The 26210-nt window shown below is 40.0% G+C and overlaps 1 protein-coding gene across 2 annotated transcripts in view; it reads right to left on the bottom strand.

Annotated features, from left to right (window-relative positions):
* The window catches only part of LOC117399568 (collectin-12-like), a 101744-nt gene that overhangs the window by 31629 nt on the left and 43905 nt on the right, over positions 1 to 26210 (bottom strand). For both annotated transcript variants that reach the window (XM_033998844.3, XM_059022537.1), the window contains one exon: positions 6665 to 6787. In XM_033998844.3, the coding sequence (XP_033854735.2) occupies positions 6665 to 6787 (123 nt within the window). The remainder of the gene's footprint in view (positions 1 to 6664; positions 6788 to 26210) is intronic.

Below are 26210 nucleotides of genomic sequence, written 5' to 3'. Positions count from 1 at the left end.
CCACTTCATCAACTTTCTGGGATCCGGTAAGGTCTCTCCCACACAGTGACACCTAGTGGAGAGATAATGTCATATTCAACCAAGTTAGTTCTACCGGGCAAGTCAGAATGAACATCACTGAACTCCTCAATAAGCTTACTCAGCTCCCCGTTGCTGATCTGGAACCAACTGTTCCCCCATCGAAATGATTTTTGTGCTAGGAGTCTCTGGACAGGGGCCTAAATCATCCTCTATATTGCCTGGGGCTATAAACAAGACCTCCCTGTCTGCCAGTGCTTTAGTAAATTTATATGATAAATTACACGTTCATTGCAGCGATCGGGCTGTCTAATTTCATAATTCACCTTCTAAATTGGGGAGAAAACGGGGTAAAAAAATTTGTAGCAAAGGGCCCACTATGTCCATTGCCATGCGTTCAAAAGGAGTGGAAATAATCGGCAGTGGAACCAAAGAGGTGGGGCGCACTAGCTGGCAGTCTGGGCATGTGGCTTCATATTTCGACACATCAGTATGAAGACCTATCCAATAGAATCGAGCCAATATCCGTTCCCTTGTCTTGTCAGCTCCGAGGTTCCCCTTCAAAAGGGATATCATGCGCCAGCCTTATGACCTCGGTCCGACAAGATGGGGGAACCAATAATTGTGTTACAGGCTGTCCTGTGCCCGCGGCTAGATTCATCCTATACAGTAATTGCCCCTTGATTACTATGTGGCTATACTAGTGCCCCAGCGCCATCAACATCCTTAACTTCAATAGACTAGATCTGCCCCCAAGTGTGCACTAGTGATGAGTCATTATGTTGGCCCCACACTATGACCACGCTTGAGTACCACATGTCCGGTATATTGAGAGGGGCCGGAGTAGCATCTGCCCTTGATGGCCCAGTAACCTCGCCCTCTCCTTTTGACTGGCGTTTGTTACCATTCAAGCATTCTCCCACGAGACCCCAGCCTTGTCGGAAAATAGGAGAAAGCATTTCAGCTTGAAAAGGAAACACCAATCACAAATTTGTTTCCTTTTCTTTTCTTCTGCCACATTTACGTGTGCGGCTGAGACTGCCATTATTTGCATTAATTGTTTGAATTTTGGCCAGTCTCGGCCCAGAATAACTGGGTGTGGCAACCTTTCCGTCACCCCTACTACCAGGTGACGGAACATTGGTTATGTATTTGTCCCGTTGCTGGTATGGCAACGGGGCAGGGGCAGCACCTCTACCCCAGCTGTGGGCCAACCTTGGTCTCCATGAAGAGAAGGCAAGGGGGCCCATTGGGGTCGGCGGTCTTGGAGGTCTGGGTCCCGGGACTGATGGTAGGGGTGGTGTTAGAGGAGAGAGAGGTAGGGGTCTGCTGCTCCGAGGGGCGGGAACCGACAGTATCCTCCGCCAGTTTTACGGTGGCTTCCAGGGTGTCGGGGTTGTGGCGCCCTATCCAGACTTGGGTATCAGCGCCTACCACCTGGCAGAATTGCTCCACCACCACTGCTTCCTCCATTTCCAGGTTGGTTTCTTCTTGGGGGTCAGCCAGTGAACCGTGTGGTCAGACAACCGCTCCGCAACCACCCTGGGGCATGTCTCTGGGGATCTTCGGTACTCCCTGAACCATACCCGGTGGGTCTCTGCTGTAATGTTGAGGCGGCGGAGAATGTCCAGCTTGACCAGGTCATAACTGGCAGGGCTGAGGTCGCCCATGGTTTGGTAGGCTGCCTGAGCCTCCCCGATCAGGCAGAGTCCCAGCTGGCTTGCCCAGATCTCCCGGGGTGGTAGCCATGACGCGTGGTAGCCATCCTTTCAAACACCACCAAGTACGCCTCTGGGTCATCCTCCACCGTCATCTTCATCGTCCCAGCCTTCGGTGCCGACATTGCTGGTGTTGCGGTAGGGGCTGGTGCTGTGGAAAGTGCCAGTCCTACACTTTCAATGAGTGCAGTGTAGCGCTCCTATCTCCTTCTCTCCTCTGTGACCCGTCTGCTATCCAGTGCCTCCAGCAGCTCCGCTAGTGCGTTGCGATCCATATCCCGTGTCTGACACCACGTGTGGCAAAGTGGCTGCTGAGTAGAAACAGGTGCAGAGGTCACGCAGTGCCCGAATAATCACACAAAAGGAAACTGTAATCCAGTTTGGAAAAGGGGTCTTTGTTTTGTAAAACTCCCGGTCTGGCGACAATAATTCTCTGGCAATACACACCCATGTGTAAAGCACGGAAGGAAACGATAATAATGGTTTGCAAAACCAAATTATAATAACACGTTATCCGCCCCACAATAATACTAAACATGGTCACTAGTCCGGGTGCGTGCTGTAGTCCTCGGGGTGGGTGATAACAATAAACAGTGACTATGGCGTTGTTGTTCCGGTTAGTGCTGGCCCAAGGCGACAGCTCTGGAGACGTGTTAGCAGTCTAGTGAATTTACAAAACCAAAAGACAATTACTAACAGTGCTACAAACAAACAAAACACTCACAAACTCTTTGTTTTTCAATACAATTTGGGAACTCTCCTGGTCCTTCCAGTTCCATGCTTCGCTGAACCAAGTGAAGGAAAAGATTTACAATCCTCCGTCCCCTTTATGCTATCACGCATGACCCCTTGGTAAACGATTGCAGCTGTCTCTACTGTCTGCAGTTGCTACATCGTTTCCCTTCCGGGTCAATACGTTCCTGCAATGGAGTCTCGCCTTCTTCCAGACTGACGACTTCCCGGCCCGGGGAAAGAACTGTCAAACCAGCCGTTCCAAAGCCTTCCCCTTTCGCTGCTTAGCGCCCTCACAGGTCAGGAGGGAGATTTACAACCAAAACTCATCATATTTCTGTCACACTCGCCAATGGCGGTACGGTACGGACCGCAGTACAGGGCTGAACCGGATAGCGTATATATATATATATATATATATATATACTGTATATACCGGTATGTTAATTAACTGGGCCACCAAAGTGATTGCAAATCTATCTATGTCAGCTTTATACAGGTGGCTACTAAAATTGTTTCTTGTCATTAACACTTATCGGTATTGGTAATGTAGGTGTATGAACTTAAGAGAGTGTGTGGAATAAATGTACAGCATGTATTCATGGGTCTTCAACTACTACTAAACACTTTCAAAACATATGCAATAAATATGAAATACCGGCCGTCAAAAATAAATATGAATGCTGCCAGTTTTCTCTAACAGTCTGGAACTGCGGTTGCCATACCGGCTCGCTGACAGGCAGGAGGTAACTAGGGACCACCAGACTGCGGTCAGATGTTCCAGTAGGAGCAAAGACATTTCCAAATATATGGTGAACATTAGTCCCCTGCACTGAATTTAGTTCATTATTATGTCTGTGTTGTTTTAGGCAGATTTTTGTGACTGGCCAACCGCCTTGCAGCTGGTGCACAGCTGGAAGTGATGAGGGTAATAATCTGCATACCAGCACCCTTCCATGCATAACATTTCCATATCATTATTTATTTTGACTGTTGGGTAACCACACTATTAAAATATATATGTATGCTTTCATGTAATTGAATAGATATTTCTATGTAAAGAGTAAAAACAGTCAAACAGCAAGCAGTTGGTAAAGAATACATTGTGTGCAAGTTACTAGTTGTTGGAAACCTGGATTTTACTCTTATACTAAAGCATGCTTCCCACTACAGAAAATAATTCCCAGAAGATAATTCCCAGAATTCTACATATAAAGTCTAATATTGGTATAAAATTAGCATCAAAGTTTGAATATTCGATTTTTTTTCTTTCTTAGAAACAGTAATACACTGTTCTTTTATCAGACTATAGAGGGAAACTATATGTTTAATGTTTCCAGTGGTTTCTCAAGCAGGGGCATGGCCCAAATCAACCCCATTGTGGACCCTGTTTTCAGGGTTATCTCTTACTTTACATGTGAGGCACATAAAGTAGTGTGGGAGATTTAATTGCACTGCACTTACAACAGTGAAACTCTGAAACCACCATTCCTAAAATGAATCATTTGCAGATACCCACTTGAGTTTTGAACCATGACCCTCAAATATTGTCAATATTTGGTGAAAACTGCACACATGACACTCTGCCATGCTGCTGTTTGTGGTCGTGTGCTTCAAATACACTGCAGTTTAACTGAAGTATTTTTTTTATAAATGTGGCCATAGCTGCATGAATAAGTGAGTCTAAAGCTAGCTAGTCTTCTTAGGAGTCGTCCAAAATTGTCATCAGATACAGCGAGAGTACAAAAGTGTGCTCTTTTCTCTTTTTCAAGACCTGCGCATTCCCAAACAAAGCAAATGTAAAACATCCGAAGCTGGCCCTTTTGACTGGTTTGACTGGCCCTTTTGACTGTATAATATATAATGGACATACCTGACATTACACAGGCACTCGGGTAATGCTGATATATTGTGGTTCAGAATCAGAGCACCTGGTCAGAATTTGATAATGATCTTTTCACTCTGTGGTTGGGATGTCATGCTATTACATTTTGATGGTATGTCGGTAAAATGTCTTTTTTTATTATACAGCTGTTAAAGCCAGTATAAATTCAATTAACATATTTCAAAGCAGCCATTTAAAGAAATAAAATAAAATAAAAAGAAAACTTTAAACAGCTTTACACAGCTGTATGTGTTGTATTTTTCAGTTCTCTCTACAACTACAAAATACAATGAACATCCTGTACAAATACACATATTTTAATAAGCTTCCATGACAGTGCAAAGTCTGCACATTTTTTATGGAAAAAAATAATAAAGCTTTCAATGTTTCAAAACAGAAATAAGATGAGTGTTAATTTAAGTGCTCTTAGTTATCTGGACCCATGTTTAATCTCGCCAGCTTTAAGCCGTCATAAAATATTATGCAACCTTTGCTTGAGAAAAACTCTACTGTATGTTGAATGTTTAACACGTTTTCTTCTAAATTACACTTGGTGAATATTTTGTTTAAAAAAATAATGCTTATTAAGAAAGGAAAGTTCTAAATAGTAAAAATCTTCCAGCTAAAAGTGGGGTGCTCGGTAAACCGGTCAGTTCGTAAGTTTGAGGTTCTATTTTTGGTCTCCTGGGCAACTAGGGTAGCAGGCATTTCCAAATCCAAGGATATCCATGTTAGGTGGTCTCCATAAGCACCAGGTCAACAGTATATATTAGTTTTATCCAAATACCCAAGCAAAAACAGGTGCAATCACTGTTTAAATTTTTGTATGACACTAAAAGGCACTTTTTAAAATATGTTGACAGTGTTTTGAACAACAAAATGGATGGCTGATTTAAAATGTAAACATATTTATCATTGATTTATTTCCTTTTGTTCATACAACTCACATACAGAAAATATTGACAAATACCATTGGGATACCAGAAGTGTATTATTACCAGGGTTGAAGATTTTTTTTATTATTTTTTTTGAATTGGACTTATTTGATTTAAATCGATATTCTTTAGTTATTTATTTATTTTAATTTTTTAAATTATGGATTTTTGTTTTTGTAGTACTGTAGTTGTAGCTCTACAGTACCTCTAAACTGTAAATTCAAGGATTTTGGAAATGGTGGTTTGTGAATAGTTACATTACAAACTAAATGACTCAATCTTAAAACATAAATAAAGCAAATTATTTATCATTGTGGCATCCTCTAAATGTGAACTACAATATGTGAAGTACAAGAATTTAGCGATGGAGTACACCAGAGAAAAATACCCCTCACTCATCCCAGTCATTCTTTTCTTTTACTTTTCTTTCTTTGATTTCCTCTTTCTGTGTCGGTCCAAACACACATGCAGTTGCTACTTAGGACTACTTTGCTTTTTACAGTGTGTTCAATTATTAAAGTTCCTGATTGCACCACTAAATAAACCTGGTTTCAGCAGGTATTAACACAGTGCTTAATTGTCTATTTGGGACCCCACTGCGCTGTCATCAGAATCGCTTCAGCGAATATGTTAATGATGGGGCAGACGCTCTAACGGGGCAAGACAAGGAAAGTCTTCAGAATATCACTCCATTTATGCGTCACAGAATCGGAGGCAAACGCCATTCGCGCTTGCACTCGCATTTGCGCTGTGATCACAATACAGCCCTAACAGTTTTAGTTTATAGACAGTACGAATTTAAGATGTTTGTGTTAATAAAATATTTTTAAAACATACTTTTCATGTCTTTTCTTTGAGAAACTATATAAAATGGGTAGTAAATGAAACAATGATTTAAATCAATGATTTTCTTTTTAAAAATCAAGTGATTTAAATCATGATTTAAATCAGTGATTTAAATCGGCCAACCCTGATTATTACTCACAGTAAAGTAACCGGAGCAAGACAACATACACAATACTTTTGGAGATTATATGTTAGCATGGAACATGGTACATAATTTGTGAACAAGATGAGGCCAATGGCTGATTCACAGAAGCTAGTTTACCCCAAAACTTTGTCAAGCCAGATCTCATTCATTTAGCATCTACAACCATCATAATGGTACATGTATCATTCATGGTCAACTAGTAGTCTCTAAATGTTACATACAGTAGTCCAAATGTATATATTTTCAGTCTTATCAGCCTTTTCTCCAATGCAAACGGTGACCCCCAAATATTACCCCTGGAGAAGTGTTAATGAGGTTTACTGTCTTGATAAACAATAAATAACAGATGTGCCATTAATACAAACAAGTAGGTGAGTTATCTTACCTTTGTACCCCAGAATGGCTACAGTGATGGTTAATAAGGCACATAGGACATATAGAAGCACAATTGCACCTTTTAGTGCCCAGTTGTTTTTGCATTTGGTACACTGGGTGCCCTCCTGAATTCCTGTAATAGAAGAAACTCATTTCAGAACATTTCAGAAATTAAGTCAATTTAAAAGACACCAAGAACCAACCAGTCACGATTCAATCTGGACCAACATTATCAGTTTGATATTCAGCAGGTTAAAATTAGACAATGTCTTTCCCGTTACAAGTTTAATCTGTATAACAGATATTAATGGTACATTATCACTGTTTTCCTGTAGTAATTTGTCTATTTTGCCTGGAAACGGGGTTGCTGTTATTCCTAGTTTCCTTTCATTGATCAATACTTTTTATTGTTACAGTTCCCTACCTTGGGTTTCACTGGTACTTTTGTTGCAGAAGCCAACAGAAAAAAAAGTCAGAGCATTACATTTAACTGCACCACCAGGAAAGCAGAGGAGTGAAAGAGGAAGCCTGGCCTAAGATTCGTGTGTGGCTACAGATCCTAAGAAAAGGAATTTCATTACAGCCACCCATCTGCACAGTGTTTTTAAAGTGACACCCCAACACTGGGCAGGAAATGGGGAGCAAAAGCATGTAATGCAGACTTGTTTTCTTAGCCTTAGGAAACTTGTTAATGATTTTCTTACAATGGCCTGTAAAGAATTGAAGACTTGTTTGCACTGCCAGTTATGCCTGTAGAAACTATTAATCAGCCGAACGAAAACAAAACGTGGTTAGAAAAGTCGTTGTTAGCTTCTTGTCAGAATACCTGTTGTTCTGTCCTAATTACTTCCAGACCATCTATCACTGTAGAGCAATTGCTTGTCAGCCCTGTTAAATACTTGTGAGGACAAATAACTATGGCGGCGTTTACATGCACAAGTCATGACAGTTTTCCTAACAACGTGTTTGTCGTTCTTTTCAGGAAATGTGTTGCTATGCAGTTCTGATTAAGGAAAAAAATCGTCCGTACCAATGCAGATTACTCAATTCATAGTGACTTAGGGAAGGGGATATTTAAATGTCTGTGTCTGCTTACTAATTAGGAAAAGAACTAGATTTTCCATCATCCTACTGCTCACATATATAACTGAGATGGATTTACCAGTGAGCAGGAAGATGATGGGAAATGTAGTTCTGAGAGGTCCATGCGGGTACATGGGAAGCCATCTTGAGGCAGGGAATGCAATTTAAAAGTTTTAAAAAGTTGTCAAAATGTAAAAAAAAAAATACACACACCTTACGTAAACAGTTGTAGCAACACATGTAACACAATAAAATAAAAAGGTCCTTATGTACCCTTTAAAGTCGCGCTGCCAAAAGGACGCCTGTGATGGGGTGCCAGCTCGCTCCTATAATTTGTGTTTATTATTGTTATTTTTACTGTTGTTTTTCTTAGAATTCTTGTTTGTTTTGGATTGGCAGGGAGGGGGTTAAATTCCTCCCTGTAAAATACATGTGAGAATGTGGCTGGAGCCTTAAGTGTTTAATTGTTAATTATTAGTTAATTAGGCTCCAGCCACAGACTATAAAAGGCAGGTGAAACCTTTTGTGTAGAAGGATTTTTGGGTGAGTTTGTTTGTTGCTGTGCTGTGCTGTGCTGTGCTGTGCTGTGCTGTTTAGTTTTTTGAGAAAGAAACTGTAGTGAAGGCTAATGCCCAGCCTACATTTCTGTATTTTGTTTAAACCTTTTGTTTGGGCCCTTGTGCCTATTTATTTGATTATTTTTTGTTTAATAAAGATCATTATTTTGCCCCTTTCACTGTCTCTGAGCCTCAAACCTCTGTCATCCTGCCACAACGCCCTTTTGCTGTTTCACGATGTATTTGCGTGACAACGTCACACAGTCATGACTATAGAGTCGATTTTCACATGATTTTCACATGCCTATAATATTGCAGTGCTTGTCTTATTTCTATTCCAAAGAAACATGCTTAATATTAGAACATACACTTCAACAATCATTCAACTCACAATGTTTAATTTAAGAAATATGTTGGCAATACAACAACTTATCCCATTCAGACAAATGAACTGTTGACTAGGTCCTACACCAGTATTCAAAGGCAGCAGAACTAGAGAAGCTTACAAACATACAGGAGTTTACAATAGAGAGAAAAACATATGCCACATTTTTCAAGGTAATATACTTTCTAAATAAAGCACATTTCTAGGATTGGGTGCATCATTAAGAACTTAGAATGTAAGAAAAAAGTTTAGTAGAATTGGCCACATATAAGAAAACAGCCACTCATGTAAGCTTAATGCAATTTTACTAGCTTTATTTGTTTTGTTCTGTGGTTACACATGCACAGGAATTTCACCATGCTAATAAAACCACAGAATGGCAGAAAATACAACACTAGCGCTGTTTTTGGATGAATTTATGGAAGATTGTGCAGAAAATCTGCTGTTTAATGGCTCTATTGCACTTGCATCGAAAGCCAACACCATGGCTTTAGCAGCAGTGAATTCAAACACATGCAATCATGTACGGATTGAAAACTACGTTGAGACATTGTGTAAAACAGGTGGCTACAGTGCAGTTTACACTTGCAATTAAGATGTTTCTATTGTAGTGTTGTTGTACAGCAAAATAAAAAATAAAAAAAAACTTTCCAAAAATAGAACAATTTATTTTTTCAACAATTATTCAACCCAGTAACATTTTTATACAGCAAATCAAATAAATAAAAACTGGGTCTCCCGAGTGGCGCATCCAGTAAAGGCGCTCCATGTGGAGGGCAGGATGCGCCATATAGCCTGGAAATCGCAGGTTCGAATCTAGGCTATGTCACTGTCAACCGTGTCCGGGGGTTCCTAGTGGGTGGCGCATGATTGGCTGAGCGCCACCCAGGTAAGGAGGGCTTAGGTCGGCAGGGCAATCCACGGTTCACCGCGCACCAGCAACCCCTGTGGCTGACAGGGCGTCTGCGGGTCTGCAGTGGAGCTGTTCAGATCTGTGTTGTCCTCCGGCACTATAGGTCTCGTGGCTTCGCTGTGGATCCGCAGTGAGAAAAATGACGGATCGACAGGAACACGTTTCGGAGGACGGGTGTTGCTGGGGGGTTGCAGCAGTGAACCGGGATAAAAATAATAATTGGACATTCCAAATTGGGGAGAAGACAGGGGTAAAAAAAAAAACAACCCATTGGCGACGACTAAATTAAAAAAAAACAAAAAAAAAAAAAAACTGTTTCTTCAACAATTCTTTAAATACATCTGTGAATGACTTTAGCAGTTAGTTTCTTTGTTTTGTAACCACCTGCATTTCTACAAGCTCCTGCATCTGCCTTTTCTGTTCCTCTGCAAAGTCTTACAATTTAAGTACTACTGTTTGTTTGTTTTTTCTCTCCAATATGATTTAAGTCTTATAGTACATATATAATTTTGTTTTTAATGTGCTCTTGGTTCAATAGTAACGTATCACTGCAAAAGTACCTCATTTTAGTAAAGTTCTCTTATTCTAACATCCCCTTCTGCCACGAAAAAAAAGGTTTTAAAGTTTTCGGTGTAGCCTGTACTGCTGTGCTTTTTCAGTTGAGATACACGGTGAAGCTTAATAATCTCACAGAAATAGCAAAACTATAAAAAAAAAAAAAACAGCATTACATGCAGTTCACCTTTAACACAGCGCTATTCATCCATTATTTTTCTTTTTAAATGCAGTTAAGAAAATATTCCTTAATGTAAGGCCGACTGATAACAAGCTGAGCGTTTCGAATATCCGATGCTGCATATTCACTGCGTTTAAAAGGAAAAACAGTCAATTACGCTGTTAACTTAAATAAACTATCTTTTTTTTTTTTTACGAAAAAGAATGCACTCAGATATGTTGGTCAAAAAGTCCAATATATGTGGGAAATTACCCCACAGTCACCGCTCTGATATTGTACCTTCGCCATTTTGAAACACCCACCAAGTAAGCGCATCAGAATGTTAGCTATCGTTATGAAGCGCTCTCGGCGTGTAGGTCATTCAATATAAAGCGCCACATTATGCTCTGCCTATTGAACTCACCCCTGGTCTCTGCCAACAAGATTGTGCCAGAGCTTGGATCTCTTCCTCATTTGCTTGTTTTAGTGAGAAACTAGAGTTCCTGTGTCTTACTGCTGGATTAACATCTGGAAAAACAACCTGGCACCCAGAGCAAACGCGCCTGCTGTCACAAGTGTACTGGGATCCAACAGACAAGACTTCAAAAAAAAACAAGCATCTCAGCACCCTTGTTATCTGTATCGGTACTGTTTGTTTGCTTAGTGTCGTCTTCTGAAGACTTGTTCTTGTTTGACATATGGTGCCCCTGATGTAGTTTAAAATGTAAACACAATTTTTAAGGCTTGCTTTTGATTAAAGAAAAGGCATTAGTTCTGCTCTGCTTATACAGCTGCTGTATTTTATACATGCTCTGAAAATATTTGAATGCAGTGTTAATTATTAATATTGTATGAAATGGTTAGTTTATGTAAAAGAAGAATACAATGTATCCTTTTAGGATCCAAATAAACCTCCTTAATGTCAAAACTATATATACAATGGCAGTCAATATCTCTTCACTTTAGTGCCCATGATGACAGCCCTAATTTTGCAGTATTGTTCAATGTGCCCATACCAAGAACCTTGATATGCCTATGGTATTGCTCAAAATATAGTTTGTAAACAAAGAAAAAGAACATCGGCCTTGTGGGCCCCCAGTAGTGATGTGGGTGTCAGCTTTACTCCTGTGTCGAAAGTAAGCCACTTGGGGTTGGTTCAGAAAACACTAAAATACATTTTTAAAAACTATATTTTAAAAAGAACTACGGGGAGTTGTATTCTATTTACTATTTTATTGAAAAACCTCCTATGATCACACTAACATAGGTTTCAAATGATATTTAATAATGGCTGGATAACACCGTGTAACCATTTTTATTTTTTTTTGGTTCCTGGGTAGTAAGTGTTATTTCCTAATTGCTTATGCCTCAAAAGTATAGAAAATGGCTATTATTCCCCACAAACTTTGCTTTTGTGACCAGGACAGTGATATTTTAAAATTTACCTATTTTCCAGAACATTCCAGATAGATTCAGTGCTGAGTAAACTTGGAGTAACTTCTAGAACTTTCTAGAACTTTCCAGTAATATAAATAGTAGTATAAATACAGGGGCCTTATGCCCACCAGTTCAGTTTAGTTCCAGCTGCCTAAGTGGATACATATCTGCATTTTTCTGAGATGGCATCAAGGTCATAGGAGACTTCAAAATGGTGGCATTCCTGATGGGTCTCCAAGGCGGTTTTACCAAGTTTCCCTGCTATCTTTGCCTTTGGGACAGCAGGGACACCAAGGCGCACTACCACAGGCGAAACTGGCCACAGCGGACCGAGTTCTCTGTGGGGAGGAACAACGTCAAGTGGGAGCCACTGGTGGACCCCCGGAAGGTGCTGATGCCACCACTGCACATCAAATTGGGCCTTATGAAACAATATGTCAGAGCTCTAGATAAGGAGTCGGCAGCCTTCAGGTACCTTCAAGCCTTCTTCCCTAAGCTGTCTGAGGCAAAGGTCAAAGCCGGTGTCTTCGTCGGACCACAGATAAAGAAGATCCTGGAGTGCAATGAATTCCCCAAGAAGCTCACTAGTAAGGAGAAAGCGGCTTGGAACAGCTTTGTCGCAGTGGTTCGGGGCTTCCTGGGCAATCACAAGGCCGAAAACTATGTGGAGCTGGTTGAGACTCTGGTGAAGAACTACGGCACAATGGGCTGTAGGATGTCCCTCAAAGTCCATATCCTTGATGCTCATCTTGATAAATTCAAGGAGAACATGGGAGCGTACTCGGAGGAGCAAGGCGAGCGCTTCCACCAGGATATACTGCACTTTGAACGCCGCTACCAAGGACAGTATAATGAGAACATGATGGGAGACTACATTTGGGGGCTGATTCGTGAAAGTGATTTTCAGTATAATCGTAAATCTCGAAAAACTACTCACTTCTAAATCTTTTGTAGTCATTTTTGTATTACTTTAGTATAAATACATGTTAATTTGGATTCATATGTTGTTTTTTTTCTGACTTTATGTGAACGAAAAGACACAAATTCGCCCGTTTTCTCATTGAAATAGGTAAATTTCAAAATATCACTGTCCTGGTCACAAAAGCAAAGTTTGTGGGGAATAATAGCCATTTTCTATACTTTTGAGGCATAAGCAATTAGGAAATAACACTTACTACCCAGGAACAAAAATTGTGTTACATAGTGTAATCACATACGGTACAAAGTACCAGTATGCATTTTTAAAATATCTACAATAACAGATTGTTTCTAACTAACAGTACATGAATATGGAATGATGATTGTTGGCAAAATGTGTCTTTATAAATTCTCAACAGGCAAACAGAAAAGCCTTTTGACAAAGTTTCACTTTTATTGTAGAATCTTCCCAATCCATGCACAGGCCAGGATCAAGGCTACAAGCAATGCATTTTTTTTTTTAATCTTTTTTTTTTTAAATCACATTTATAAAACACACAATACAAACTCAAGATTCAATACTATGCTCTGGACCCAATAAAATTGCTGTAGAAAGTTGGGAAGAACAGGTTAGTATTCATTTAAACTAAATCAAACCAGACAGAATGTTTTGCATTTCAGATTCTTTCACGTTATTTTTTAGACTAATGCTGCATTTGACAACTGCTGAAAATGTGGGTTTCTGCCTTGACGGTAAAATATTGTATCGTACAATGAAAATAGGTTTAGCAGACCTGGATGTGAGTCACAACAGAAATCGAAATGATCTTCAACTAAACTACTTTTTGTTCCTATTTAAATGCAGTAAGAGCTTATTTTTCCTAAGAGTCAGCTGTCTGATTTAGTTCATAAGCTAGAAGGATTCCAAAATACACTTGGCACAAGGAGTGTGGCCTGTGTTCCCTTTCACGTAGGAAATGTAGCCATTAACCCATTAGGAAATGGTTACATTTCTATTTTAGGGAACCAGGGTTATGATACTAACCTAACAATTTCTATATTTAGAGAGTGATGTTTAGTGTAATTGGCAAAGATGTATTCTGAATGCATGCCATTAATGGTGTTTAGTGTGTATACAATATAATACAGCCTGTAAATGATTTGTAGTGTATTTGACATCTAATGGAAAACCAGCTATCTCAACAGTTCTAAAATATGATAATTTCTCAATAAAACATCTTAAAAGATAAGCTACAGTAGCCATTTCCCTCAAACTACAGCATAGAGTTGTCCAAAACCACAGGAGATTATTTACAACCCCAGTTTCAAGATACTTAAAACATTTTCTGAGGATCCATTTTGGAACAGGATTGTGCTGAGTTTTGCCCAGCAGCAACAACAGCTGCATTTCATTTTGGTACAGGAAGTTCAAAAAAGAGAATCAAGTTTTTCATGTACCTGAAATAAAAATAGCGAATCATTACCATCACTAGTGAAAATGTCCTTAGCCACCCAAATTGGTCCTTTGCTTTCATTGCTTACACTCTAGACTGGAATTAATAAAAACAGTATTCACTTTTGAAGAATTTTAACTACATATATAAAAGGTTCCCAACCAGTGGTCTGTGAGTTAATCCCTGATAAGCCCAAATATATTCCTCCAAAAGATGACTACCCTGCATCTACTAATTCTCACACACCCCAAATGAATAATCTGCTATGGTATGTATTTATCAAATGTTCAATGGAAAGTGATTTTAGCTATACTACTGTAGTCTAGCTCTAGTTCATGTTTATTTTTGATAATTGTTAAATGCATTAGCCTTGCCTTCTCTTAATTACATAACTCTAATAGCTAGAGCTATTCAAAAATAGGGTTTATAAGTTTCACACTCTGTAATTACACATACTGTAGCGTAACATGTATTACAAACAGTACTACAACACACTCAGAACCTAGGAATTGTATGAAAAATAAAAACCATAAATGCATTTTAGCACGTACAGTTCCCATGCAGGTGGTCCCATTTCCCAGCTTTAAAACCAGGCTGCAGTCCCAGTCACATATTGTATGCATGCCATCAGCACAGCAGACTATATCCTCCGCACTTCCTTCCAAAAGAATATTTTTACGAGGATGCGACTGGTGCGTCTTTTGGATCTGAGTCATTCCTTCATTCTTAAAAAAACTTCTCAAGCCCCTGTGGCTTTTTACAAACATGTATTGTAGGACTTTAAGCCTTGGTAGCAAACTGATGCACACACTTCTTACAAGGAAAATGGAACACATTTGAAAAATGCAGAGTCTTTTGGGTTTCTGTGAGAAGGGTGCTGGATTTTTTAATATATTGTACCACAACAAATGCCAGGATATTTCGTATTTGGGCCATTCAAGTTCTAGACCAAATTCTGGGAAGGTGTTTCCTCCATTTGTGGTTGATAGGTGAACACAAACCATATGAGTAAGAAAATGGTGCTGCGGGATCTAAATATCACCCCTGAGATCATTCAAACTTGACAAACAAGTTTAAAAAATAAACAAAGAAAGAAAATCTTGATTTTCCCGACAAGATCAGGTCGAGTGTGAAAAAAGTGTATGTTATTCCTGTATCTGCAATATCGAACAAATCCCAGATACTTTGCAGCCAATACAGATCTTTGAGAGTTTCTTAATAACATGCCATTTTGGAAACAAGTGGAGTAGAAGTCTTAGTGGGTTCTACTTCATTTTATGACATGTATCCTTTGGGAGTATTTTAATTTTTATAGATAACAATAAAGCTACAGCCTACAGCCATGTGTCTACCTGCTTTTCAAATGCTGTTTAAACATCTGTTTGCCATTAGCATTTACATCATAGTGCGAGTCAGTCACAAAACCAAAAGCATACTTTAAAAGAAGGACTAGTTATACAGTTAGTTACTTTTATAGACTCCTGCCTGTGTGTTTGCAGCTGCCACACTACCTTGTGACAAACGACAAAAGCATGGTGTAGGTATGTGTCAGTGAAAACATTCAGACAATTTGACCAAACTCTCTCAAATATACCAGAGTCACTAGAGCCACTGCCACCCACTTTTAAAACTGTGCTTGTGACAGATGTGGGAGATAAAAAAACAGACAAATGTCAGGGTCATATTGTTGGTGGAGTCATTTCTATGGTACTGTACAGGTTCTTATTCTTATTTAAAAAGTGTACTGTGCCCAAACATACTGCATTATTTCAAAATACAGTTCAGTATTACTGCCATATATTTTGTGACAACTTATGTTAGAAAGGAACATTTCTACACAACATTTCCCACAAGCCTGCAATTGCATGGGCAGCTTGTGGTATACAAAACAGGGAGTGTAACCGAGCTGCTTCCACTCGGGTTCGTTGCCCCTTTAAAAACTGACCCAACACACACAGGAATGGATTTTTATGCGCTGACGCGCTATTTTTAATTCACAAAAATGAAACAAACACAAAACAAACACCTAGCTCTTTACGAGCACTAACTAAACTCTCCGGAACACCCTGACTATAAGTGGGACGGCTAAGCCGTTTCCCCACCAAACACAGAACAACAAAACAAAACCTCACCGGTTTAAACTGCATCCACCTTTTTCTCGACTGCTCGGAAGCAGAGCACCTCTTCTGCCTCCTTCTACTCAGCAGCCTCGAACTAAGTAACTGTTCTTCTCTTATACCCTGCACCTGGTACTAATTTACAATTGCCGCCCAGGTGCAGGGGATAATTAAACAATAAATCAATTAACAATTGCCCAGGGAGTGCATTTTCACATGTTTTTCTGCAAGAAGGAAATTAACCCCCTCCCTGCTGTCTTACACATCATCCCCCCCCCAAGTGTGCAACACTGACGGCCATTCCAAGGCCACCTCCCCCCCTAAAACATAACCACCCACCCTCAAGTCCACATAGTCCCATCTTCTCCCGATCCTTCGGGTGGGCTTGAGGATGGGTGGATTCCTCCGGCGCTTCAGGGTAGGGACCACGACCTGGCGATGAGGGACCCAGACAGGGTGACCGGGGCGACAGCTGTGCAGGCCGGTGAGCTGTCAGGCGTAACAGCAGGCAGAGGCTTGAGGCTTGGCCACCATGTAGCGATGTCTGAGCCGCCAAGGGGAGTACAGCAACAGGCAGGGGGAGCCCAAGTGATGTCTGCCAACTGCGCCACGACGTCTGGGGCTTCAGAGTGAGCGGAGCAGTGGACCAGGTGAAAGACTGTACCTGGTGGTGCTCCGGACTGCTCTTCATTACCAACGGCTGGTGGTCCAGGCACTCTGACCAGGTGTCCATGAGCACAGGGCAAGGGACCGTATCCCTCAGCGCCGGACTGCTACTTTGCAGGGGTGGAGGTCGGGGCTGTGGTGGAGCTGGGTCCGCGAGCTCCTCTCCCATTTCTGTAGCCGGTAGCAGTAGTTCTTGTTCCTCCGACTGCCTCTCTTGCTCCGTCGGCAGCTCCTCTTCCCTCTCTCGCTCGGGCATCAGCAGCTCCTCGTCCCTCTCTCGCTCAGATTTCGGCAGCTCCTCGTCCTCAGACAGCTGCAGCTCCTGCTGCAGCTCGGGCACTGCCGGTTTTATCTCAGGAGCAGGTAGCTCCGGTTCCAGAGCTTGCAACTCTGGCTCTGGTACAGGCAACTCTTGTTGTGGTGCCGGCCACACCACCTTCTGAAGCACCAGCTCCAGCTGTGACACGGGGAACTCCAGTTCCCGTGTGGGCAACCCCCACTCTTGCCTCCACTGCTGGTTGCTCTCGTGCTGCTTGCGGGTTGCCTCCTGCATCTCCGCCGTGGACTTCTCCAGAGCCCTTATCAGCTCTGCAATGTCCATATTTATTTACTTATTCATTTATTTATTTATTTTTTCCTGTGGGTCAGTTGGGGCTCTCGCTTACCGCTGCCACCATATGTAACCGAGCTGCTTCCACTCGGGTTCGTTGCCCCTTTAAAAACTGACCCAACACACACAGGAATGGATTTGTATGCGCAGACGCGCTATTTTTAATTCACAAAAATGAAACAAACACAAAACAAACACCTAGCTCTTTACGAGCACTAACTAAACTCTCCGGAACACCCTGACTATAAGTGGGACGGCTAAGCCGTTTCCCCACCAAACACAGAACAACAAAACAAAACCTCACCGGTTTAAACTGCATCCACCTTTTTCTCGACTGCTCGGAAGCAGAGCACCTCTTCTGCCTCCTTCTACTCAGCAGCCTCGAACTAAGTAACTGTTCTTCTCTTATACCCTGCACCTGGTACTAATTTACAATTGCCGCCCAGGTGCAGGGGATAATTAAACAATAAATCAATTAACAATTGCCCTGGGAGTGCATTTTCACATGTTTTTCTGCAGGGAGGAAATTAACCCCCTCCCTGCTGTCTTACAGGAGTATAAAAAGGTGAAAGATTAAACCAATAAACTACAATACACAGAGGAAGAATTTAAAAGACTATGGATAGCAAGGTGCTCATAATGGGCAATTCTATAATTACAAATGTCAGTCTCACTTAAAAAACTGAAAGTGCCAGTTAAATGCTATCCAGGTGCTAGAGTTTCCGATATTGATTCCGATAATCTGGATGATTTGGCTGGAAACCATGATCAAATATCTACACTGATTATCCATGTAGGAACTAACGATATTAGATTCAGAGAATCTGAGATTCTCAAGAAAAAGTTCAAAGCACTCTGTCAAAAGGCAAAGCAATTGTATCTACAACTGTTGTTAGGAGAGGAAGTGAAGATTTTAGTAGACTGTCTTCCCTAAATTGTTGGCTAGCTCAATGGTGTGCATCAGAGAAATTGGGTTTTGTGGACAACTGAGATAGTTTTTTGGGAGAGACCCGCTTCACCTAAATAGGAGTGGCTCACTTAGACTGACAGAAAATACAGGGAATTACCATAATAACCCGACTTGTTGTAGTGTCCCTCAGGTCTCAGTCATATAGTCAAATTCAACAACCAGTGCATCCTATTAAATTAGTATCTGTCCCTGTGATAATTTAGCCTCTGCCCGGAGTTCATGTACTGGGAATTTAATTAAAATGAAAACTTTAGAAAGGTGTAATTTTAATAGCACTTCACAAACCTCTCTCATGTTGGCATTATTAAATACATGACCTTTAGGCAGCAAGTCTCTGCTAATTAACAATTTTATTTTGGACTCAAAACTGGATATTTTGACTTTAGTTGAGACTTCGCTGAGACCAGGTGACACTGTACTGCTTATAGAGGCGTCTCCATGTGGTTTCTCCTTTCATCAGAAGGTGCGCCCCATGGGTCGGGCTGGAGACCTTGCTACAATTTTTAGTAAAGAGTTTTGCCTTCATTTTGAATCTATAGACGGATATTCATCATATATAATTCTATCTTTTGAGGTTCTTTCAATTTCAGCTTGTAATTATTTATTGGCCTCCTGGTCCCTATTCTCAAGCACGATAGAATTGTGGTCTTGGGTGACTGTAATGTACATGTTGATGTAGAGGGAGATCCCCTTGGAAATAATTTCCTGATTTTACTTGAGTCTGTGGGTTTTACTCCGCATGTAGGCTATCTGGTTCCACTCACACCCACAGTCACACACTTGATCTAGTTATTCATCGTGGTCTTGACATTCAAAACGTAACTCTGCTGCTGCGTAATCTTGCAATCTCAGACCACTCTACTATTATTTTTTAATTAATACTCCCTAGTCCGAGAAACCCCCAGGAACATTAAAACTCTGTCCCTAAATTCCTCAATTGCTGATGAATTCTTGGATGCATTGTCCACCTCAGCACTTATCCATTCAGGATCAGTTGGTGTATTACTAGATAATTGTAACACAACCTTAAACAATATCTTGGACATGTAGCGCTGCTAAAAACTAAAATTTGAACGTAGATGGAAAGACACAACATTACAGGTTTTTTTTACCTTGCCTGGAAAGACTTGAATTACAAGGCTGCACTATCTTCTGCCAGGTCAGCTTATTACTCAAACTTAACAGAAACAAATAAAAGTAATCCTCGATTTCTTTTTAACACAATAACCCAAACACAAACCAACGAACCTTCTACGAAAACCTCAGTAAAAGCAAACAGTGATGACTTTATGAATCACTTTAATAATAAAACTGCTGATATAAGAAACCAGACATCAAACATTGCGTGCAAATCCGATGACCCAAATTCAAATACTGACACTGCTACTTCTTTGAGTCGTGCTACACCAAAACACATTTTTGATTATTTTTCTTTACTGAGCCAACTAGAAGTACCTAATCTAATTATTAAGGCAAAACCTACTACTTGTTCATTAGACCCCATTCCTACTAAACTATTGAAAGAAATATTATCTAGGATTGATTTTACTTTTCTAAATATCATAAATAGCTCCCTTTAATCTGGCATCGTCTCTGACTCATTTAAGGTTGCCGTGGTAAAACCACTATTTCAAAAACCTACTTTGGATCCAAGAGTTCTTAATAATTTTAGGACCATTTCTAATCTTCCCCTTTTTATCAAAAGTATAAGAGAGAGTGGTGGCAAATCAACTAAACTCAGTCCTTGCAGCGCTTAATATATATATGAGAAATTTCAGTCAGGCTTCCATCCTGGTCACAGTACTGAAACGGCCCTTATCAAAGTGGCAAACGATGTGCTATTATCTTCTGACTCAGGCCTTCATCCTTCTAGATCATCGACCATCTGATTTTAATTGACCGTCTTGGGAATCTTGTAGGACTGTCTTGTTGCGCCCTATCTTGGTTTAAATTCTATCTTTCAAATAGGTTACAATATGTTCAAATTGAGGATGACACCTCCTTCTATCTAGAGTTACGTGTGGCTTCCCACAGGGCTCTGTTCTTGGACCAATCTTGTTTTTCCTGTATATGCTCCCCCTGGGTGATGTTGTCCGTAGACACAGGGTAAACTTTCACTGCTATGCCGATGACACACAATTGTATCTATCTCTGAAACCAGATGATTCCACATCTGCAAATAACTTAACTACATGCCTCACTGATATTAAGAAATCGATGTCAACACATTTTATACTGTTAAATTCTGAAAAAAGAGGTAATAATTTTGGGGCCAAGAAATCAACGAGGGTGGGTAAATCAATGTGCCTGTACAGTGGACAGCTACCTCATTGCGTGAAAGACAGAAATTGGAAATCTGGGTGTCATTTTTGACACTGATCTTTCATATGAATCCCACATTAGGAACGCAACTAAAATGTATTTTTTCCATCTAAGAAATATTGCTAAATTAAAATGCTTTCTCTCAGCACAGGATGCATGCCTTTGTAACTTCTAGAACAGATTACTGTAATGCCCTATTTTTTGGTACTCCAAACTTTTGTCCAGATTGCAGCTCGTGCAAAACGCTGCTGCCAGGATCCTAACGAAAACAAGAAGGTTTGACCATATTATGCTGGTACTGACATCCCTACACTGGCTCCATATATGATACAGGATTGATTTTAAAGTCCTGCTTTTAACCTATAAAGCCTTAAATGGGTTAGCTCCATCTTACCCAAGTGACTTATTGGTCTCATATGTTCCAGGTCGTCCGCTCCGATCTCAGGATGCTGGGTATCTCACTGTTCCAAATTTTTTAAAAAAGAACACAGGTGGTAGAGCATTCAGCTATAGGGCCCCTAAATTGTGGAATGAATTGCCAGTATCTGTAAAGGAGGCACCAACTAAGGCAGCTTTTAAAATGATCCTATACATGACTACTACTATTGCCTTTTTACTGTATGTTTTATTGTTTTACTGCTATTGCCTTGTTGCAAAGGGCACTATATTAAATAAAGATTGATTAATTGATTGATTGAAAAGACATTTAACTAAGCCCCACAGACTCATCCAGGCTCAGCTATATTGTACCTGAGAATGACCAGTAGGAATGATGCATTAGAACACAAAGAAACATGTTGTCTCTACAGAAAAGTTAAAAAAATCTCAGGGAAACTCACGACACGACATATCATTATACCGGGCTAGCGTATGTTTGTGTTTTCATTGTCCTACACTTCTTCGTGTGTGGTAGCAGCTCAGAGGCAGCAGGGGGAATGGTTTCCTGGGTTTAAAAGATGTAACATGTGCCAAGTCTAGGAAACAGTTCATTCCTTTAGCTGTGTTCATATCAAATTCAGTAAATGGATGGAAGCTGCTGAAGACACTCTGTTTTTGTCTGTCAGGTAACACATCTGCTGTGTGGCTGTCATTCCACATTCCCCAAGGTTCAGCCACCTCAATCATGCTGCAGTTTTGTTCTCCTTCTTTTCCATTCTTGCACCCTTCAATAATTCAATTCAGACAATTGTTTTGCAAATGCCATGTTATGTACATACATTAACTATTAAAACATAAATCAGACCTTGGTTTTACCAGCATTCTGTGGCCACAACATATGAATCCCACCATCCCTTTTATGCAGACATAAGAAAGTTTACAAACGAGAGGAGGCCATTCGGCCCATCTTGCCCGTTTGGTTGTTAGTAGCTTATTGATCCCAGAATCTCATCAAGCAGCTTCTTGAAGGATCCCAGGGTGTCAGCTTCAACAACATTACTGGGGAGTTGGTTCCAGACTCCCACAATTCTGTGTGTAAAAAAGTGCCTCCTATTTACTGTTCTGAATGCTCCTTTATCTAATCTCCATTTGTGACCCCTGGTCCTTGTTTCTTTTTTCAGGTGGAAAAAGTCCCCTGGGTTGACACTGTCAATACCTTTAGAATTTTACCCACATGGATCCACTGTAATCATTACCAGGTGAGCCCGGGCCATGGAGCCAGCCCAGGCCATGGCGCCAGCCCAGGTCATGGAGCCGTGGCAAAGGGCAAAACAAAATAAAATAAAAATGACATTTAGATTTCTTTCACCTTTTTGATGTTTATGATTGTTCTGGATGTTTAATTTTTCCCAAAAACACATATTCGTTCTTTCAGATTCACATGTGCTTATTTGCAACCAGAAAATTGTATCAGGCCTTTAACCATAATGCAAGAGAGGTGTTAAGAAAGGTGGTCCAACATCACCATACTCTTTGGAATGCAATCACATATAAAAAGTCTATTCCATAGTTTATTACATCATATTTGAAATAAACAAATACAAAACTGATAGTGTGACCATCAACTATTACACAATAAAGATAATGTTGCAATTACTGAAAAAGAAACCATCAGGAAATATTTTTTACACTGACTGACCACAAAATGAGAGATCGGCCTTGATAGTGGGTTTTCTAGTATTGAAGGTTTCTGTGATTTATGTCTGCTTCTCATCACAATGTTTTGACCTGCTTGCGACTGGAGATGTGCTTCCCGCTGGCAAACATTCCAGGAATGCCCCTTGTGAAGCCACAGCTATCCTAATGCTTTACCCTGGTTGTTACTGCATTGTTAGACACAGTTCTTACACATAATGTCACCACTTAAATGTGCATACATTGCAGACAAGGGGATGTTTTCATTTGACTTTTATTATTATTATTATTATTATTATCATTATTAACTTTGTATAATCCCAATATATACTTGTAAGACTACTTTGAGGTATAGCTCTGTGACTGTAAAATAAAATCCACAGAACGTGTGTTAAAACTATATAGCAAGGAGCAGGAATTTTGCAGGACTACACGAAATCTAGGAGCACATTAAAAAACAAAAATTCAAAACACAATTTTGCAAAAATAAGTATAAGAGTACAAACATTTATGTTGAACACCTATATATTCTTTTCCTTTTTTGCATAGCACATGTGGAAAATGTGTTTCATTTTCATTATAATGTACCTGTTTAAATATTTAAACAAAAAATAACATTATTACCTAACACTACAGTATATGGTACTATAGTACTATGATACTATGCATAAATGCATGAATGAAAAAGTGCTTATATTATTAATATTATTACACATTTATTTATTTAGAATCCAAACTGGGCGCACCGTAGAGCCCTGTTTCATCTTCTGCGAGTCTTACGATACAAACAGCATAAGAGTCATGTTACTGAATCCCCCCACATGTGTTGGTATTTTTCCAATATTGATGTCATCCTTTTGTTTATACGCAGCACTTAAGCTTAAAATGAATCAAATGGTTCTCCTCCTCAGAGAGGGATCACTGACTGAGACAGCACAGTGGGGATCCATTAGCAGCAAAGTAAACACTTCAATTACTGAAGCTTTACCTCCTACAGACTTCATCTGGACTGTGAAGATCCATCACACAGGACAATTGAAACTCACCCACAACTCCATTACACTCAATCATGATGCAGTAGATTCAGTGACTGATTCTGAGTGAATCTCAATTGTAGTTGTAGCTAGGGATGCATGAACTGATATCCCTCTTATTGTGAAAATATGTTTTCATATATTGCTGTTTTGTTCTTGTACATCACAGAGTGGATGTGTCTGTTTTCTAGGAACCCACTTAAATTATTACTATCATTGAGGAATGTCACTGAACTACACTAATGCATCTCATGGTAAGGGTGTCAGAACTCAACTTTACCTAAATCTAACAAGAAAGAAATGTAATGCCATATTTATTCTTAGCTTCATATACAGTGCCTTGCATAAGTATTCACCCCCCTTGGACTTTTCCACATTTTGTAGTGTTACAGCCTGGAATTAAAATTGATTTAATTGGGATTTTTACCATTTGATTTACACAACATACTTAACACTTTGAAGGTGTAAAATATTTTTTATTGTGACAAAAAAGTTAATTAAACAAAAAAAGACATTTGTTAGTTGCATAAGTATTCACCCCCCTGAGTCAATACTTGGTAGAAGCACCTTTGTCAGCAATTACAGCTGTGAGTCTTTTTGGGTAAGTTTCTACCAGCTTTGCACATCTGGATCCTGCAATTTTTGCCCATTCTTCTTGGCAAAATTGCTCAAGCTCTGTCAAGTTGGATGGGGACCATTGGTGAACAGCAATTTTCAAGTCTTGCCACAGATTCTCAATCGGATTGAGGTCTGGGCTTTGACTGGGCCATTCTAAGACATTCAGGTTCTTGTTTTTAAACCACTCCAGTGTAGCTCTGGCTGTGTGTTTAGAGTCATTGTCCTGCTGGAAGGTGAACCTCCACCCCAGTCCCAGGTCTTTTGCAGACTGAAACAGGTTTTTCTCTAGAATTTCCCTGTATTTGGCTCCATCCATCTTGCCTTCAATCTTGACCAGTTTCCCAGTCCCTGCCGATGGAAAGCATCCCCATAACATGATGCTGCCACCACCATGCTTCTCCGTGGGGATGGTGTTCTCAGGGTGATGAGCAGTGTTGGCTTTGCGCCACACATAGTGTTTTGCACTAAGGCCAAAAAGTTCAATTTTGGTCTTATCAGACCAGAGAACCTTTTTCCACATGTTTGCTGTGTCTCCCACATGCCTTTTGGCAAAATCCAAACAAGATTTGATATGGGTTTTTTTCAGCAATGGCTTTCTTCTCGCCACTCTTCCATAAAGCCCAGCTTTGTGGAGCGTCCAGGTTATAGTTGTCCCATGGATGGTTTCTCCCATCTCAGCTGTGGATCTCTCCAGCTCCTTCAGAGTTACGATTGGCCTCTTGGTTGTTTCTCTGACTAATGCCCTCCTTACCTGGTCACTGAGTTTTGGTGGATGGCCTTCTCTAGGCAGTGTCGCGGTTGTGCCATATTCTTTCCATTTTTTAATAATGGATTTAACGGTGCTCCGGGGGATGTTCAGTTTGGGATATTTTTTTATAACCCAACCCTGATTGGTGCTTCTCCAGAACTTTATCCCGGATTTGTTTTGATAGCACTTTGGTCTTCATGATGCTGTTTGTTTAGATATGCTCTCTAACAAACTCTGGGGTCTTCCAGAAACATGTGTATTTAATCTGAGATCATGTGACACTTTAATTCCACACAGGTGGACTCCATTCAACTAATTATGTGACTTCTGAAGGCAATTGGTTGCACCAGAGCTTATTTAGGGGTGTCACAGCAAAGGGGATGAATACTTATGCAATCAAGACTTTTCAGTTTTTTATTTGTAAATAATTTTGAAAAATATGTAGATTTTTTTCCCCACTTCGACATTATGGACTATTTTGTGTAGATCAGTGACAAAAAATCCTAATTAAATCCATTTTAATTCCAGGTTGTAACACTACAGAATGTGGAATAGTCCAAGGGGGGTGAATACTTATGCAAGGCACTGTATTTTATGCAAAAACAGATAATAGTGTTTTTTTTTCTTTTGTAAAATGAACATTACTCAAGTTTGTATCAGTATTTTTTTATAATAAATATATAATTTCCCAGTTTTCCTGGTAAATTCACCTGCTTTTATTCTCTGTGAATGCTAACAACTGTCTAAGTGACTGTTTACAGCTGTTGAAGTTAGGCAAAGTTTTTTTTTTTTTAAATATTATTATTATTATTATTATTATTATTATTATTATTATTACAACATTGGTGTGAACTGAAAATAAGGACATACTTAAGTTGTAACATCATGAAGTTCAGTTCCATTTACCATCTGAGTCTGACTTCAACAAAATCTGTC

Source organism: Acipenser ruthenus, chromosome 4 (assembly GCF_902713425.1).
Source record: "Acipenser ruthenus chromosome 4, fAciRut3.2 maternal haplotype, whole genome shotgun sequence".
Taxonomy (NCBI): domain Eukaryota; kingdom Metazoa; phylum Chordata; class Actinopteri; order Acipenseriformes; family Acipenseridae; genus Acipenser; species Acipenser ruthenus.
Note: the sequence above shows the minus strand (reverse complement) of the source record. Positions and strands in the feature narration are given on the sequence as shown.